Genomic DNA, 15855 nt, shown 5'->3' with positions numbered 1-15855 from the left:
AATGAAAAATAACAAATAAAAGAAGAGGACCAAAACTTAACCTATACTGGACATCCATTAGCGTTTCTCAAATGTCTGGATTCTTCTTTTTGACACGTTTCTCTCTCTTCCCTCTTATAAATTCTCTCCGCCTGCGTACTTTTGCATTTTCTCTGCCCTTTGGAGGGGTGTTTTAAGGATTCAGAGCCGAAACAATCTCAAAACAGAGAGAGAGAGAGAGAGAGAGAGAGAGAGAGAAATTCTCAACAAACAACAAAAACCCCATATCAATAGCAACAACAATTTTGAGATTTTATAGAGGATCTGATAACACACGACAAAGGAACCCTTATACAAAGACAAGGAGACAGGTAGAGAGATTGATCGAGAGAGAGAGAGAGAAAGAGACCACTTTGAAACTTCTTTTTTAATTTTTTTTTTCCTCCGTGGGATCTTGCTAATCTCCTTATACATTGTCTACTTTGAAAATCATTTTAACCCTTCTATTCTTCTTCCTTTTTGGTTCTTTATTTTCTTGAAATCTTCTATTTTAAGTGCCATTAAGCTCTCTATTTTGCTTACTTTTCGTTTTTGAGAGAAATTTTTTACTCTGTGCTTTTAAGTGCGTTTTATTGATTTTTGGAAAAATGAAATTAGGTTTTTTTTTTTTTTTTTTTTTTTTTTAAATTAAGTGGGTTTTTTTTTCTGACATAAGTTTTTTTTTTTTTTTTAGGATTTTCATCGGATCGTCACTATGACAACCCTAATCGCAAATTTTTGGACTATTAGGGTTATGATGATCAGAGATTGATGTTGTATGTACAGAATTGGATTGTATAGTTAGTTTTTAGTTAATATGCACTTGGGTCTGCACATTGAATCTGTGAAAGTGAATTCCTCTGTTTAGCCGCATAGCAAAGCTGAAGTATACACAAGGTTGTTATCTTGGATGTATTTGGATTTATGGGTTTGGTTTGAGTTATTGATACTTGTAGTGAAGGGAAGCTCCTGATATTCGATTTTGCTTATGAGCAGGTTCTGATTTGTCTGTTGGCCCAGTGGCAAACGCCAGGATCAGATAGCTCTGAAGCTTCAGCATTTTTCAGAAGAATTCTTTCATATTGACATAGATTGATTTCCACTTATCTGGTCATTTTTGGAGCTAGTTCATTGTTTATCGCAGTGGAATCGAGCATATAAGCTTTATTTGTATTTTTTTAAGTCAAGTGTTTAGTTTACACTGGGCAACTCCTGAAGTGTATTTGTGAATAAGAGGATAATTAAAAATTTTGGTCTGGGAGGTATTTTGGAAGACAATGGATTGATTTTTTAGGCTGGAAATGACTGCAAGGACATGGTGCATGGACGAGAGCATAGATTCTGGTCTGTTCCCGTGTTGGAACAACAGTACAGGATTCTAGAAGAAGCCCTCTGTGGATAGATCCCACTTTGCCATTTCAAGGACCACCTGCAATGTCTCGCTGCTTTCCATTTCCGCCTCCAGGATATGAAAAGAAGGCTAGAATTGATGATACAGAATTACTTAAAAAGGTTATATTATCTCCTTAAGTAACTACAATTGCTACCTTGAGTTGCCTTAACGTCTCAGGTCTTTGCTTTCTGGCCATTCATTCTATATACTTATTTGTGTTGAATCATATAAATTGTTTGTGATTTAACTTTGGAAAGCTTTGCTGGAGTTTGAAACTCTGGTGTTAAGGCATTTTGACTTGAGGAAAAATGAAATTTTCATAAGATTTTGCACCCAACAACTTTTGTAGAGAATTATATGGAACTTTACTGCAAGATAGAAGAAAGTTTATTAGGAGAGCTCATGCTAAATTTGGAAACACCAGAAGACAACAATGTTGAAGATGATTCGTTTGGAGATGTTGATCATGACTATGTTGCAGTATATTCTGATTTATGTCAAAAATGGGGCAAGGAGAATATGTGAATTGATATCAAAAGCAGGGACAAGTCTACTACAGGCAACTTTCAAAGCATTACATGTGATAAAATTTTTTCACCATTGGCTGTCTTTTGTCTGAACTATGATGTTTGCTTCATTTCCCAGATTTCATGTCAGCAATGTGCACCTTTGCTAACCCACATATTTTTGTAATACTAACCAAAATGCATATGGTGGATTAGCGGTCTTGCATGGCTTACGTAACATTGGTGTGTCAGTGGTGCATATGCCTGGGACGCTATTGAGCAGACACCTAGCTGGTACCACTAGAGGATGGAAGAGAGTTTATCTTATCTGGGGATGCTTTGTCCCTAAAACTTCATAAATGTGATCCTTTATTGCATACAAATATTATATAATATCTTGATTCCATGTTGTAAAAGACACATAATTTGGTTTACCTTGGGGCTTAATATGATTTGACACCCTGATATAGTAATATGTACACGAATTGAGTCGTTTAACATAGTTCAAAATATTATAGGGTCCTGTGCCATCTAAAGTAGTTCAAAAGTTATTCAGTGGTGATTTCTACTGTTCTTTATCTATACACTGCCATCTAAATTGACTGTTATAATTAAACATGATATGTTTCATTCAATTGTAGCTCAATTGGTAGAGAGGAAGACTATGGCCATGCTATGAGTGCCAAATAAAATTTTTAGTGAACTAATTTTGATTACAAAATATGCTATTGGTTTCTTCCTTTCATTCATGATATGGTTGTTTATTATGATTGATAACTGTTGGTATATGTTAGAATTTAGATAATGTATACAAAAAGTTGTTTCCATCCATTTTAACATTTCTTGTTAAGAAATATATTGTGTTATATTTAAAAATCCTGTATTATTGAGAATAGCCTTTTATTTAATGGTGATAAGTCAATTTAATTTTGGTATTTGCTTGATTCAAAAAACAAAAAAGTACTTGAGGCTAAGAAACATACTTCTATAGTTAAGCCTTGAGGACTCCTTTTGAGTTGGCTTTGTAATTTTTATGTGCCTATTTGGTGATATAAGGCCTGTCTGGCACTGGTAGGCTGCTTTTCGTAGCCTGTGCTTGTTAGACCATGGTTTTGGAAAAGCTAGATTTTCTAGCTTTCACCAAATCATTGTCCACTAGCTGCAGTAAAAAAAAAAAAAAAAGTAAAAATAAAATATCAGTTTTGATGAGCAGCTGAAAATGCAGTGCCAAACAAGGTTTTGTGTGAGAGGAGTGACTGATTTATTGTGAAAAATAGCTAGTGTATGAGATATATGGCAACATTTTTTTTAATCATTTTAACACATCCTCTTCATTAATAAGGTTTTCTTTTGAATGATGAGGAGCTTGAAATGTTGCCGGCATAACTCTTTGTAGGTTTTACACATTTTTACTGTATATTAGATGAATATCAGTGATATAATTTGGTCCTCTGTTTGGCATAAAACTGGTTGGTATGGCTTATATGTTTGGTTTTTCACACCATATAAGTTTACTTGATAATTCTTGAATTGAAATGGAAGAACTTAACTCTTTAAATCAGAATTTTATTATGTGCAAATCTAATACCATTTAAGGTTTAGTGTATGAGAAAGATGATTAATGAACAAACAGGATGGTACTGTTTGTGAGTTAACATGCAAAGGAAAAATAAAGATGTGTCTATGCATTTCTTATTACAGAAAGCTTTATAATGGGAGGAAATATACTTTTATTCTGAAAAAGCATGAAGTTCTTAAATTTGCTATCTGTGCCTATCATCATACCAAGGTATTAGGCAGCCATACTCATATCAAACAAAAAGATGTTTAAATTGAGATTTAGCTAGGTTGTTAATTAATATTCTTCAAAATTTATTCACTTAATATTTCTATCATAGTTAATGCAAGATGAAGGAAAGGAAGATTAATTTTCCTTGACGATTTGGGACTTCTGCACTTCCTTGGAAAAGTATTTTGGCTCCTGTAATCTACAAAAGTGGGTAAAAACTCATGGTTATGTTTTATTCTGAAGAATCCTTTTGCACATGGGTTGGCAACTTGGCAGTTGGCACCCTCATTGCCTTTCTTAGTTGATTTTCAATCCTTTATCTTATCAGGGAAAAAGTGCGAAAAAAAAAAGGGGCTCAATAATTGGTGTAAGAAGAATTAGTAGGTGGTAGAGATTTAAATGTCCACGCCTACTGGGAAGCAATTGCGTTAAGCCCTTGTTTGCTTGGCATTTGTAATGCTTTTTTATTCCCTAGTGACTGGCTTGAATCTACATTTACTGCTTGTTAACTGACTTAAAGGATAGTTCATCTGTATTTTTCTAATCTATTTTCATCAATGTATATTCCTTCATTTTCTATGGTTCAAAATCAGGGTGATGGTTTTCCTTTGACTTTTTGGTTTTCTAAGGATGTTCTATGGGATGGGGAAAAAAATTTGTGTGGCTTTTAGATGAGTGTATTTCAATTCCATGGATCTGAAGGGGAAGTGGTGATATTTGTGGGATTGTGGATATGCTGATCTTGGTGTAGCAGAAACTGTAGATAGTGGAATATACTCTTAAATGTGAAAATACTTGGTACTTATTGTTCTTGTGTGGACTATACAGATTTCTGTCATTTCCTTAGTTTGATTGCAGTGGTGCAGAACTACCAGTACAATGAAATTTCAAACCCTGAATATGTGTTTCGTTTTGCCTATGTAACTTGGAATGGCATATATGATTTTTGTGCTAATGATATTTAGGTTTCTTTGAAATTGCTTTTTTGTTTATGCTAGTGCCAGTTTCAGGGTTTTATTTATTTGTTGTAAAATTAAAGAAAACTATTTTGCTATTTTCTTCTCTGTTAAATATTACATATGTACTGGTACTAACTCTGATAATTGTTGTATGTATTACCTGCTTTATTTTTGTTCACAAGCTGTGAAAATTTTTAATATTTTATGGGTTTTAATTTATGTTCGTTAATTCCAATAGTAGCCAAAAAAAATACAAATGGTAGATAATTTACAAGTGAAATCATAGACGATGAGTTGCAAAGTTGGCCAGTTTTGTGAGGATGTGATGATGGTTTCAGTACTTCTTAAAAGGTCAAGACTTTGAAATTAAGTCTGTTTTCCCTATTAAAACTTGCTCTACTTTTTACATTTGCATGATAGTAATTTTTAACAACTTCTGTAACTTTATCATTATGGTCTTCACAACTTTCTTATATGTTGTTGTGGTTGCTGTTTGAATCTGTATGCGCATAACATTTATGCTGCCAATATTATCTCTCTCCTACTTTTAGGAGTAGACAGAAGATTCATCGTGATGACTGGTGCAGATAATCTCCTTGCATCTACTTAGCAGTAGTTACCCCTTCAATTCTGGTTTGTCTCTAACAGAAATGTTATTTTCAGGAGAAGAATAAGGAGAAAAAGCACAAAAAGGATAAGGAGGAGAAAGAAAAGAGGGAGGGTAAAGAGAAAAGGGATAAAGATAGAAGTAAAGAGAAAAATAGAGAAAAGAAAGACCGAAAAGAGAAGCACAAAGACAAGGATAGAGATAAAGAAAAAAACCGGACTTCAGATGAGAAGAAAGTTGAATGGCAACCAGGCTTTTATGATGGACAAAAGTTTGGTTCAGAGAGCCTGCAGAATAATGAGATCAAGGATTCTTTATGCGTGCAGGAATTGGCCAGAAGAATTAAGGATGAAGATAGAGCATCAGGGAGCCAAATGTTTGAGAAGGTTGTTGCCACAGATCAAAGAAGAGGTGAGATACAGGGAATGGTGGTGGAAAGAAATATTGGCAATCAATCTGAGGAAAAAGAAAAGTTTAAGAATAAGAATGAAGATCATAGGAAAATCAATGGGCAGAGAAATCATTTTGATACAACAGGTTTGGGAAAGGCATTTCATCAAAATTTCGTTGGCATGGCCCAAGAAAGAGTTGAAGGAGTTGTCAAGTTGGTGGAGAAGAAGGATGCTGAGAAGCAGATGGAGGGGAAAGAGAAGAGTAAACACAAGGGAAGTGATGGTAAGGGTAACAAACACAAAGGCAAAGACCGAGAGAAGAATAGAAAATCAAAGGATAAAGACCGGGATAAGGAAGAAAAGACGGAGAAAGCGAAGGAGATAACTGAACCAATTAAAGAGAAGCCTAAATTAAAAGAAAATGTCTCTAAACTAAAAGAGGGTAGCAGGGACTCACTAGACTTCCGAAATATCAAATCATCAGAATCATTGAAGTTAAGCAATGTAAGTCCTGCTGCTGAGGGAAATCTTGGAAAGCGAAAGGAGCTTGAGGAAAATGGATATTTACTTGGTGAGCATTTCCTGTATTATATAATTATCACACTGCAGTGTATCTATTTCTGTCTGTTGCATGGAACCTAGTATGGTAATAATGCATCATTGTAATTAGATTGTCCAATATCTAATTACCTGTTCTCTGGTGCTTTAATAATGGTATTTTTTTTCACTTTCTCTACTCTCTGAGAACTTAAACTAAAATCTATCTCAAGTTCCCATTGTTGGTTTTGCAGGCTCTGATGTGTTCTTTGTCTTCTTTGGTGGTTAGATGAATTGTGCAGATCTAGCTTCATATCAACTTATTATATTTCGTACCTCATTTTTTTGAACTTCTTTACAGACAATGGGAGGCGGCCTAATAAATTTCCAAGGCCTCTGTCTTCCTCTTTCCCAGCTGTTGAAAATCTAAGGTTGGCAAAATGCCAAACTGCTATTCAGTCATCTGAGAAGCAGGGGTTAGCTAATAATCATATAGTGGATATCAAGGAACAGAAGCTTAATGGCTTAGTAGCTGTTCAAGAGCCCAATTTGTGCTCAAAAAAGCCTTCATCTATTGGCGTAGCAGCAAATGAGAATAGTGAAATATCTTCAAAACCACATCCTGATGTGAAATATCTGAGTCAGATACTTTCTATACCAGAAATGGAGGAATGGCCTGATGCTAATGATCAGGAATGGCTGTTTAGCAGTAGTCATTTGCTAACAAAAAAGCCCAGCGGTGGTTCTCCCGGGGATGATGGAACACGGCAAGTATGGGCAGAAGGTCTTCGGATAGAGTCTGCAGACATTTCAGCACTGCCATATGTCATTCCTTACTGATTTATTGCGAATGATAGGACTTTCCCTTTCTACAATTCCCCAACATGGCTGTTAGCCTCCAGGGAACACCTGGGGAGGTATGCTGACATCTGGGTCTTGATATTATCGGTCTGTTACTTCCTATTCTTTTATTGGTTGCCCAGCCCAGATTGGCTTGTTAAGGTGCAGAAAGTAGTTCTGATCTCTGTTGCAGCAAGTGTTGATGGTGTCTGATTTCCTTGTCGTGGGAGTGATTTGTTTCTGAATGGGACAGTCGCATAAACTAATAGTTTTTGTTGCATTTTTTCAGGACTGTTGAGGGGGGGAGGTGGTTTTGTTGACTTATTTTTGTAGTTATTTGTAACAGCCACATTTTGGAAACATTCCTCAAGTGAACTGATGAGAGAAAGGACATTAAACTGAAAAAGTTGAATGGTTAGTTATGATTCTTCTTAGCTTTTGAGCTTAAACATACAGGTTAGATGAGATTTACGGTATTCCTGTGGCATATGTTGACGCACACATTCTTTATTTGTATAATGATTGATGGTATAAATAATTTGTAAATTAGAAGGCAAAATAGAAGAGGCAAATCTCAGTCATTTGTGAGCTCTTTGGTTTTCCCCTTGTTTTGGTTGAATGTAGGACTGCAAAATTTTGATAGAACCTGTTGAAAAGTAGTAGAAATTGCTTTTTTCACTTGCTCGTGATTTCATAAGCACATTCAACATAGAAGGCCAGGGCAATGATTCTAAGGCATATTAAGACTCTAAATTTAACCCATTTGGAGTTGGCGTTGGAAATAACTGATAGACTCAAAATGTCAGGATATAAAGCATGATTTTGTAAAGAAGCAATTTCAAAATTGATCAGGTGATTACTCAAATAAGACAAGAATATATCCAAACCTCCCATCTAGATGAATGCGCTCTCTGGCTAAATTAATATCGTTTCTTGTAACTTGCACTTAAGGAGATGAATTGAGAAAAAAAAATATGAATAAAAAAAAATTTATGTAGACCGGATGTATCTGTGTTGTGTTGATTAAAAAACAAAAATAGAACCAGAAAACCAGAAGAAAGTTGGAAGCAAGCAAAGCAATGGATGGGACCAAAAAAGTCAACGCCACGTGGTATTATTAAAAAACGAATAAAATGACGTGGCACTCACGAATCTTAACTGACAAGAAAATCCTCACAACATGAAATCACGGCTTTCCCGTATAGTTTCTCCACCCACTGTATAGCGTATGTAAGGAAAGTAGGAATTGGATAGATATACACAGGGCAACCGATATGGGCGGCGATACGCTTACTCCTCTCTCTTTCACTCCTGGTGGTATACTTCTCTCTTTCCCGCCTTCGATTTTCGACTCAATGCCTCACTGCTATTGTAATTGTAATTTTTTTTTTTTTTAATGCAGAGGAAGAATCCTCGGTGCTGGACCAAGATGATTCATCATCCCTTAATCTCCCTTATCATCCCAGGTTTCTTGCTATTTCCTTTTTTTCCTTATAATTCCCTGAACATTGTTTGGTTGCCTAGAGAGACTTCATTTACTTTCCCGAATATAACAAAATTTTCTGAGACAATATCTTATTCCCGTCTTTCATGAAGATTAACGTTTGAAATACATTGGAAATTATTAATTTAATTTCGGTATATGAGACTGAAAATATTTATACTAAGAAAAATAGAGGAAAAAAAAGTTTTGTGAGTCGGTTGGTAATCATAGGTGATGAGTTGTAAATGTGTTCATATTGACCAAATTTTTAAGAAAATGTAAATTTTTCTTTTTGGAAAAATATTTTCCAGAAACAAATTAAATCTCTAATACAGGAATTTGATGATCAGAGTTTGTTGAATCTGATTTGTTTTTCAATTGATCGGGGATGACTTGAGCAGGAAGCATGAGGTTGAAACAGTGAATGAAGAGTATGGGTTTCCTTTTGGAGGATTTGAGGACATGGGTCCTAGAAATATTTCTACAAATTCTTTAGAATTTGAAGCCAATCAGAGGAACAGATGCAAGGCTTATAAGGAAGTGTTGCAGAGTTACGAGCAGTTGCAGAATAGAATCGAGAGCCTGAAGGAAGCTAAGAGCAAAATCTTGAGGTATTCACATCCGTTTTGTGATACATCCCATTTATTATAGAGGAATTTTTTTAAATGTATTAAAAGAGAATGGTGGATTTCCTGCATCCTGTCTCAAATTCTTCTGTTGCTTAAAATCTGCAAATGGATCAGCTGAAGTATGGTAAATGAGTACATTAATTCTTTCATCTATTTATAGAAGAAGATTTTGGGTGCCTTCAGGTTCATAGCATAATATACCTCTACCTAACCTCAATTTTTCTTCTTATATGGATGGGCTTATACAACTTTTAAAACACTGCAACTCAACTTAGGAGGTGTTACACCCATAGGATTTGCTCTTCAGAACCGAGATCCTTATGATAAATGTTATTGTAACTCGGAATTAGTATTTCATAAGATGGTTAAGAATAAGACTGGGAGTTGGAACATCAATATGTTTTGTTTGTGCAACTCAATTTCATATAAAACGAAATCAGCTGCCTCAGTAGTTTATGTGGTGTATAACAAACATTTATAGGTTCACCAGTGGGGCAACTTAGGTTATGACATCCTATGTACAAGGCTGCCTCAAATCAGGCTGCTTGTTTAACTTTTGGATCTGTTGCACTAAAAAATTTTCATGAATCATCATGCCTGAGACTTTCGGAACTACAGACATAGCTTATGGATTTTATGACACTGCTTCAGTGTCTACCAGGAGATTCAGGACATGCAAATATTCAAGGCAGATTCTCTTTTCATTATCATAAACTATTATATTTGGAAATTGGAACATCATCAGATAATTTTATTACACGTACATAATTTTAGTACACACATACACTTTCTGCTATTTGTGTCTGGAAATTCATTTTATTGTTTTTGTAAATTGTGTGATAATTTTGAAGTTATACACCTGGAGAATGGATTGAGAAGGCAGGTGGCATGAAATTGAGTGACTATAATGTGCCAAAAACAGCAACGCTCTTACTGGTTGGTTTCAAAGGATCTGGAAAAAGCAGTCTAGTTAATAGAATATCAAAAGTATTTGAAGATGATAAGTTTGCACCTGAAAGAGCACAAGTATCATGTACGTGTTACTTCATTTGTTTCTTTACCTGTTAACTTGAAAGTGAGACGTGACTTTGATGAATGCAATCTTCACTTTGCATTGGCCAATGCCAAATGCTTTCATGTTAAATCTTTTCTGTTTGGCATACTTAGTTTTGTCTTTTAGTGCAGATAATTCTTCTGGTGGAGAAGGGACCTATTTTCTTCAGGAATATATGATCCCTAGAGGTTCAAGTTCAATCTGTATTTATGATACCCGCAGTTTGTCTGATGACCCCTCTGATAACATTGCAATGCTAAAACGTTGGATCACAAAAGGCGTCCGTCATGGAGAACTCATTATCAGGTCTGAACTCCTGACTACACTGGATCTTTTATTACAGGGCATTGAATTTTCTTTTGATTAAATAACCTAACTACAATGATTTGCCTACTACCAGGCCATCAGACAATTCAAGTTTAAGGACCAGAATGAAATGCAAAATGCGTAGAAGTTGTAGTCAGTCCAAAGAGGCCAGGATGGTTAACTTTGTAATATTTGTTGTTAATGGGCTTGCTGTTTTGAAATCGATGGACAGTGACGATGATGGCTCAAAGTACGTACAGATGATTGCTACAACTTTCAACTGCCCATACTTGTCATTTAAAGGTACAAGCAAATTCCTCATCCTTTTCTTAGTTGTAATTTGTTTTTGGATTTCAAGCACATGCACTTTGCTTGAGGTTCACAATTCCTTTTATACTATTTTTTTTTAAAGTATTTTTTGTGATAGAGATAAGAAGGCCTCCACAAGCTGCTACAATATCAAGTTTTAGGTCAGGAACAATTGTCTCTATAGAGGGAAAAAAAAAGTTTTCATGTGGTCTTTAAGTCATTTACCTTGATCCGACTCCCATTGCTCTGGATGGGAAGTGGACATTTGAACTGTTTTGAGGCTCCTGGTCTTGATTTATTGACTGGATGTGAGGCTGTGTGAAAATAAAAGTCTTCCCCCAAAAGATGACAGTGGTTGGGGACCAATAGCAGGAGATAAAAAATCTCCTTAAATTACTAAAATAAAATAGAAAAACTACGAAGTGTTGCACAAACTTCAAATGTTGTCGAGAGGATATAGCTACGTGCTTGCTTCTTTTCTGATAACTGCTTGTAACTTAAATGCAGTTTTTATTTAGACTGATGGAAATTGATATTCTTTATCCAAATTTGTGGTTCTTTATGTGGAGACTCATGTAAATTTTGAGGCAAATACCAGGGACGTGGAGGGGCTTTCCCATTTCTTCTTAAGCAATATTACTTCTATGATTTGGCAACACTTTTTAATTCCAATTTTAAGTTCAATGTTTCAGTTAACTAGTTTGAGACAATTGAACTGGAAATATTTGTGTGTGAAATGCTCAAGTTAATATCATCAATCATCTGCCAACTTAGATGGTTGTATCATCACCATCTCTTAATTACAATTTGTATCATAAAAATTTTTCAAGTTAAATGTAGGGTGCATTTGGTACGGGGTTAATAAGGGTTAATAATTAACTTTGTAATTTTTAATGCTATTTGGATACTTTAAAGTGAATAAGTTAATTTTTAACCTCATTAATATTTAACTTCTTTTTAGGGGTTAAATGTTAATCTTGTGTTGGGTAGATTAACAAAAGCTAAACACACTATTTATATATCAATTTCCTATTTCTTCTCAACTTGTTTTATTTTTTGGTCCCTTCATCTTTAAAAACTCTTCTGTCTCCTACAACAACAAGAATGTACGATTTTTTTTTTTCAATCACATGAGCAAGACTATAAATTTTTTAGGTGTGAAAAATATGAATTTCTATCTTGTTTATTCCATTGTGAGTTGCAAATAAATTATATATATATATATATTCAAATTTCCTTTGTTTGCTATGACCTAATAAAATTTGTATATATAATCTGCAAATTGATAGAATTTTTTCTAATCTGCAAATTGATAGAATTTTTTCTTTTCACACTGTACTAATCAAAACATACAGGCATCTTTGATATATATATATATATATATATATATATATATATTCAAATTTCCTTTGTTTGCTATTTGTTATTAAAATATAAAAATAGATGTTTATATATTTTCATGTGAGTTTAATTTTTTAACATTGTACCAAACATCATTAATTGTTATACCATTAATTATCTTTTACCTCCTTAACAATTACTCCCTTAAATTTTACAAGGTTAACACTTAACCCTCAATTTTTTAACGTTGTACCAAACGCACCCTTAGTATAATTAAAATCTTTGTGACCTGTTATCATCGGTTTATGTGCTAATTTATTATTAAATTTCGCTTATTGTCTCTGAACTTAGGGGGGTATATCAAAATTATCCCTCAACTTTAACTTGCATCACAAAAATTCCTAAACTTTAATGTAATATATTTTTTCTTTTAAAAAGTTTTATAAAAATATTCATAATAAATCATAAATTATTATTATTATTATGTAATTTTTCTTTCAAACATTATGATTAATTTAAAATTTAAAATTTATATTTATTTTCGACTTATTTGATATAAAAATCATACTTTTCAAAATAGTCTAATATTTTTATAAATATTTACAATTAATTATTTAATTTATCTTATTAAAAATTATGTAATTATTATTATTTTCTTAAAGAAAGATTAACAATATCATTTTTGCTTGTATTTTTTAATTTAATTTCAAGTTAATGTCTAAAGGATTCACATCTAATTTATCTTCATTCCTTTGATTTTATTATAATATATATTGTTTTACTTTATTTTAATGATACTTAATTTTAATTATGGTATTTTCATTTTTATTTTAATTATGGTATTTTCATTTTTTATATAGGTTGATATCATATATAGTTTTTGTTTTTCTTTCTTACATTAGCAAAATAATATATTTGATCTTAAATTACTATTAAGCATATTTTGTATTAAAAATTATTTCTGCATTAAATTAAAATTTAAAAACTTTTGTGATACAAATTAAAATTGAAGTATGTATATGGTATACTTATCTAAGTTGAGGGAATTTAATCATAAGTTAACACATAAATCAATAATAGGTCATAAAAATTTTAATGATATTTAAATTAAAATATATTTAAATTAAAGTTCATAGATTTTTATGAAACAAATTGAAATTGAGGGGCACCGTGGATACAACCACCTAAGTTAAGGAACGATGTGTGAACTGACCTCAAACCCAAATGCTCTTGACAGTAGAAATAATGCATGCTTTAGCAATTCTGATGTGCCTCTTTTTTCTGGCTAGCACTAGAGCATGACGATTTCTCAGTTTAATAGCAATTGTTCATCCATCCTAGGCGTATAATGAATTTTTTTTCTTTTTTTGGGTTTGCTGTTATGTGCATTTTGCTTCAATATTTCTATGTCTTATTGCCTCTTGCAGTGCTACAATTGCTAATTGTTTATTGTGACCATCACTGGAAATGGAAATGGCATTCTGCAAAATGCACATTTCATTTTGTATTTTCACTTCCGTGTTTTCTTTCCTCTCCTTTCTTCTTTGTGTTTCTCAATAATTGAATGACTTAAGATATAATAGTGGTTCATGTTTCATCATTCTTTTATGATCCTTGTATGCAGATGATAAGCCTGTTGTTATTATCACGCATGGTGATCTGCTTTCACTTTCTGACCGTGCTCGTGTCCGTGTCCAGTTGGGAGAGCTGCTAGGTATTCCACCAGCGAAACAAATTTTTGACATACCAGGTGATCCCATTTAGATGTTTTATTTTATGCTTTTTTTAAGTTACAGTTGTCTCTTTCTGTTCAATGATTCATGTCGATCTCTTTGTAAATTATATGATCGATGCGTTTGAGGATTCATTACAATCCCCTATGCTTGTAGAAAGCTGTGATCCAGTCACTGAATTGACAATAGTTGACATGCTGCGGTATTCCCTTGAGCATGCTGATAAAAACCTTCCTCACAAGAACTGGCTAGCTGAAAAGGTCTGGTTTTAACTACCTCTGCGCTTTTATTTTCTTCAGAAGTAACAACATTTACTGAATTTGAACTAAAGAAACTTACACTTAGCTTTTTTAGTAGCATGTTATTGAATAGGGCTAATGGTCATCTTGAACTTTGTATGTTTGTATTCTATGCTTTTAATTTTATCAATTTTAATTCATAAATTAGTAATTTTGTTTTGATTAATACCAATTTGTGTGGGATATGTGCATATACTAGTGTTTTCTTGAGCCCCAAGTCCTTTGTTGTGATGGTCCTCTCTTGTGCTATAAGAGTCACACTAAACAATACTGTTTCTCAAAATGAGTCTCGAAGTATTTTAAACAGCTTTATGAGGGAAGAGATTTTTGCAAAATGCAACCTTTTTAATGTTTCTTAGGGCTCAAGAGAGGCCTACTTCCAAATCAACAAGTTGTGGGTTTAGTATATGTGGTAGACTCATCTACCTAAGAACTCTCCAATATTTGTCTTCTTTCTCTACAAAATATTGGTGTGTGCAGACCCCTTAGATCCACTGGATTCAATTGAAAACGAATTGATAAAATTAAAAAGCATAGTATTTAAGTAGAAAAGCATGCAAAATTCGAGATATATTAGACCAAAAGCCTATTAATAAAATCTGTTATAAGAAGTGTTTTGCCATTTGGCAATGTTGTGCTGCAGTGTGAACATTTGGTGCTTGTTATATAATGAATTTGTACCCCATTGGATGATAAGTGATTTTCTTTCTCCAAAATGATACTTTATGCAGTGCTTCAATCCTTTCAGTGTAAGGAAGTGCAGTTAAAACTTCAGCAAATGACTTCCAGTTTTTCTATTAGATTATCATTATTACTCTGTATATATGGATGGATGGTAACTTCAAGTACAAACTTGCATATAGGAACTGATTGCTTCTTGGGTGGCCTTTCAATGCTACTGAAATATTTTATATAGCTTATGCATTTACCACCAATTGCAATGCTGACTGATAAATTCCTTGCAGGTCTGTAGATCTAGAGCATCTCTATCTGCATATGCGTATCTTTTTATAATCCTTGGGATTGCTATCATATCAATGAACATAAAACACGTGCACATTCGCCATGCTCCAAAATCCAAACCTCACGTAGATTGGCATACTATCAGGCACCTTTGGTTAGACTAGATCTGCCTTTATCGGTTTATTTATCCTGATCAAACTATGATCACTTCTGTACGTAAGCAGCTTTGTACACAAACATGCAAGCATGTATTGTATGCGGACAAACTGTGTCATTGTCCGCATAAATAAACCGCGTAACATGTGACTATCTTGTTGAACATATGCTGATGAACTTATTCAAAGTTATAAATATTGAGTATTTGCTTAAGTATGCTTACAGTTATTATTCTGCGTCAAAGCGTATGCTTTTAGAATTATTAATTTTCTATCAAACCAGAAGCTCTATCATGCTTTCTTGGTAAATCGGTGCCATATCTTGCATCTTTTAGCACTTTCATAGCTAAGCCAAATCAAAAAAGTCGGCTGCAATTCTCGCAACCAGGCGACAAATACTCGGAAGACTTGAGGGATGATTCAATTAAAGTATTCCTGCCTTTTTGATTGGGGCTTGAATTCACACAAAACTGTAAGTTGTTAATCTATCACGATGAGCTAACATGAAGCAGTCTTAGCAGATTCACTAGGCCACGGTTAAA

General features: G+C 33.7%; 2 protein-coding genes across 5 annotated transcripts; both read left to right on the top strand.

Annotated features, from left to right (window-relative positions):
- The first annotated feature begins 54 nt into the window (after positions 1 to 54).
- Positions 55 to 7475, top strand: LOC110648889 (uncharacterized). Of its 4 annotated transcripts, none has more exons than XM_021803258.2 (5): positions 55 to 350; positions 713 to 915; positions 1015 to 1991; positions 5329 to 6235; positions 6563 to 7475. In XM_021803258.2, the coding sequence occupies exons 3-5, from the start codon at positions 1845 to 1847 to the stop codon at positions 7039 to 7041; spliced, it is 1533 nt and encodes a 510-aa protein (XP_021658950.2). In that variant the 5' UTR covers positions 55 to 350; positions 713 to 915; positions 1015 to 1844; the 3' UTR covers positions 7042 to 7475. The 4 variants fall into 4 exon arrangements, with proteins under 4 accessions (XP_021658950.2, XP_021658951.2, XP_058005903.1 ...); XM_021803259.2 differs by having other exon boundaries at positions 713 to 1530; positions 1761 to 1991; XM_058149920.1 differs by having other exon boundaries at positions 713 to 1970.
- A 722-nt stretch (positions 7476 to 8197) lies between these two features.
- Positions 8198 to 15527, top strand: LOC110648896 (uncharacterized). The gene is made up of 9 exons (XM_021803266.2): positions 8198 to 8358; positions 8444 to 8507; positions 8926 to 9135; positions 10005 to 10186; positions 10339 to 10513; positions 10608 to 10816; positions 13788 to 13913; positions 14053 to 14156; positions 15161 to 15527. The coding sequence occupies exons 1-9, from the start codon at positions 8316 to 8318 to the stop codon at positions 15320 to 15322; spliced, it is 1275 nt and encodes a 424-aa protein (XP_021658958.2). The 5' UTR covers positions 8198 to 8315; the 3' UTR covers positions 15323 to 15527.
- Positions 15528 to 15855: the final 328 nt, after the last annotated feature.

This window comes from Hevea brasiliensis, chromosome 7, assembly GCF_030052815.1.
Source record: "Hevea brasiliensis isolate MT/VB/25A 57/8 chromosome 7, ASM3005281v1, whole genome shotgun sequence".
Taxonomy (NCBI): domain Eukaryota; kingdom Viridiplantae; phylum Streptophyta; class Magnoliopsida; order Malpighiales; family Euphorbiaceae; genus Hevea; species Hevea brasiliensis.
This window is presented reverse-complemented; position numbering and strand designations above follow the sequence as displayed.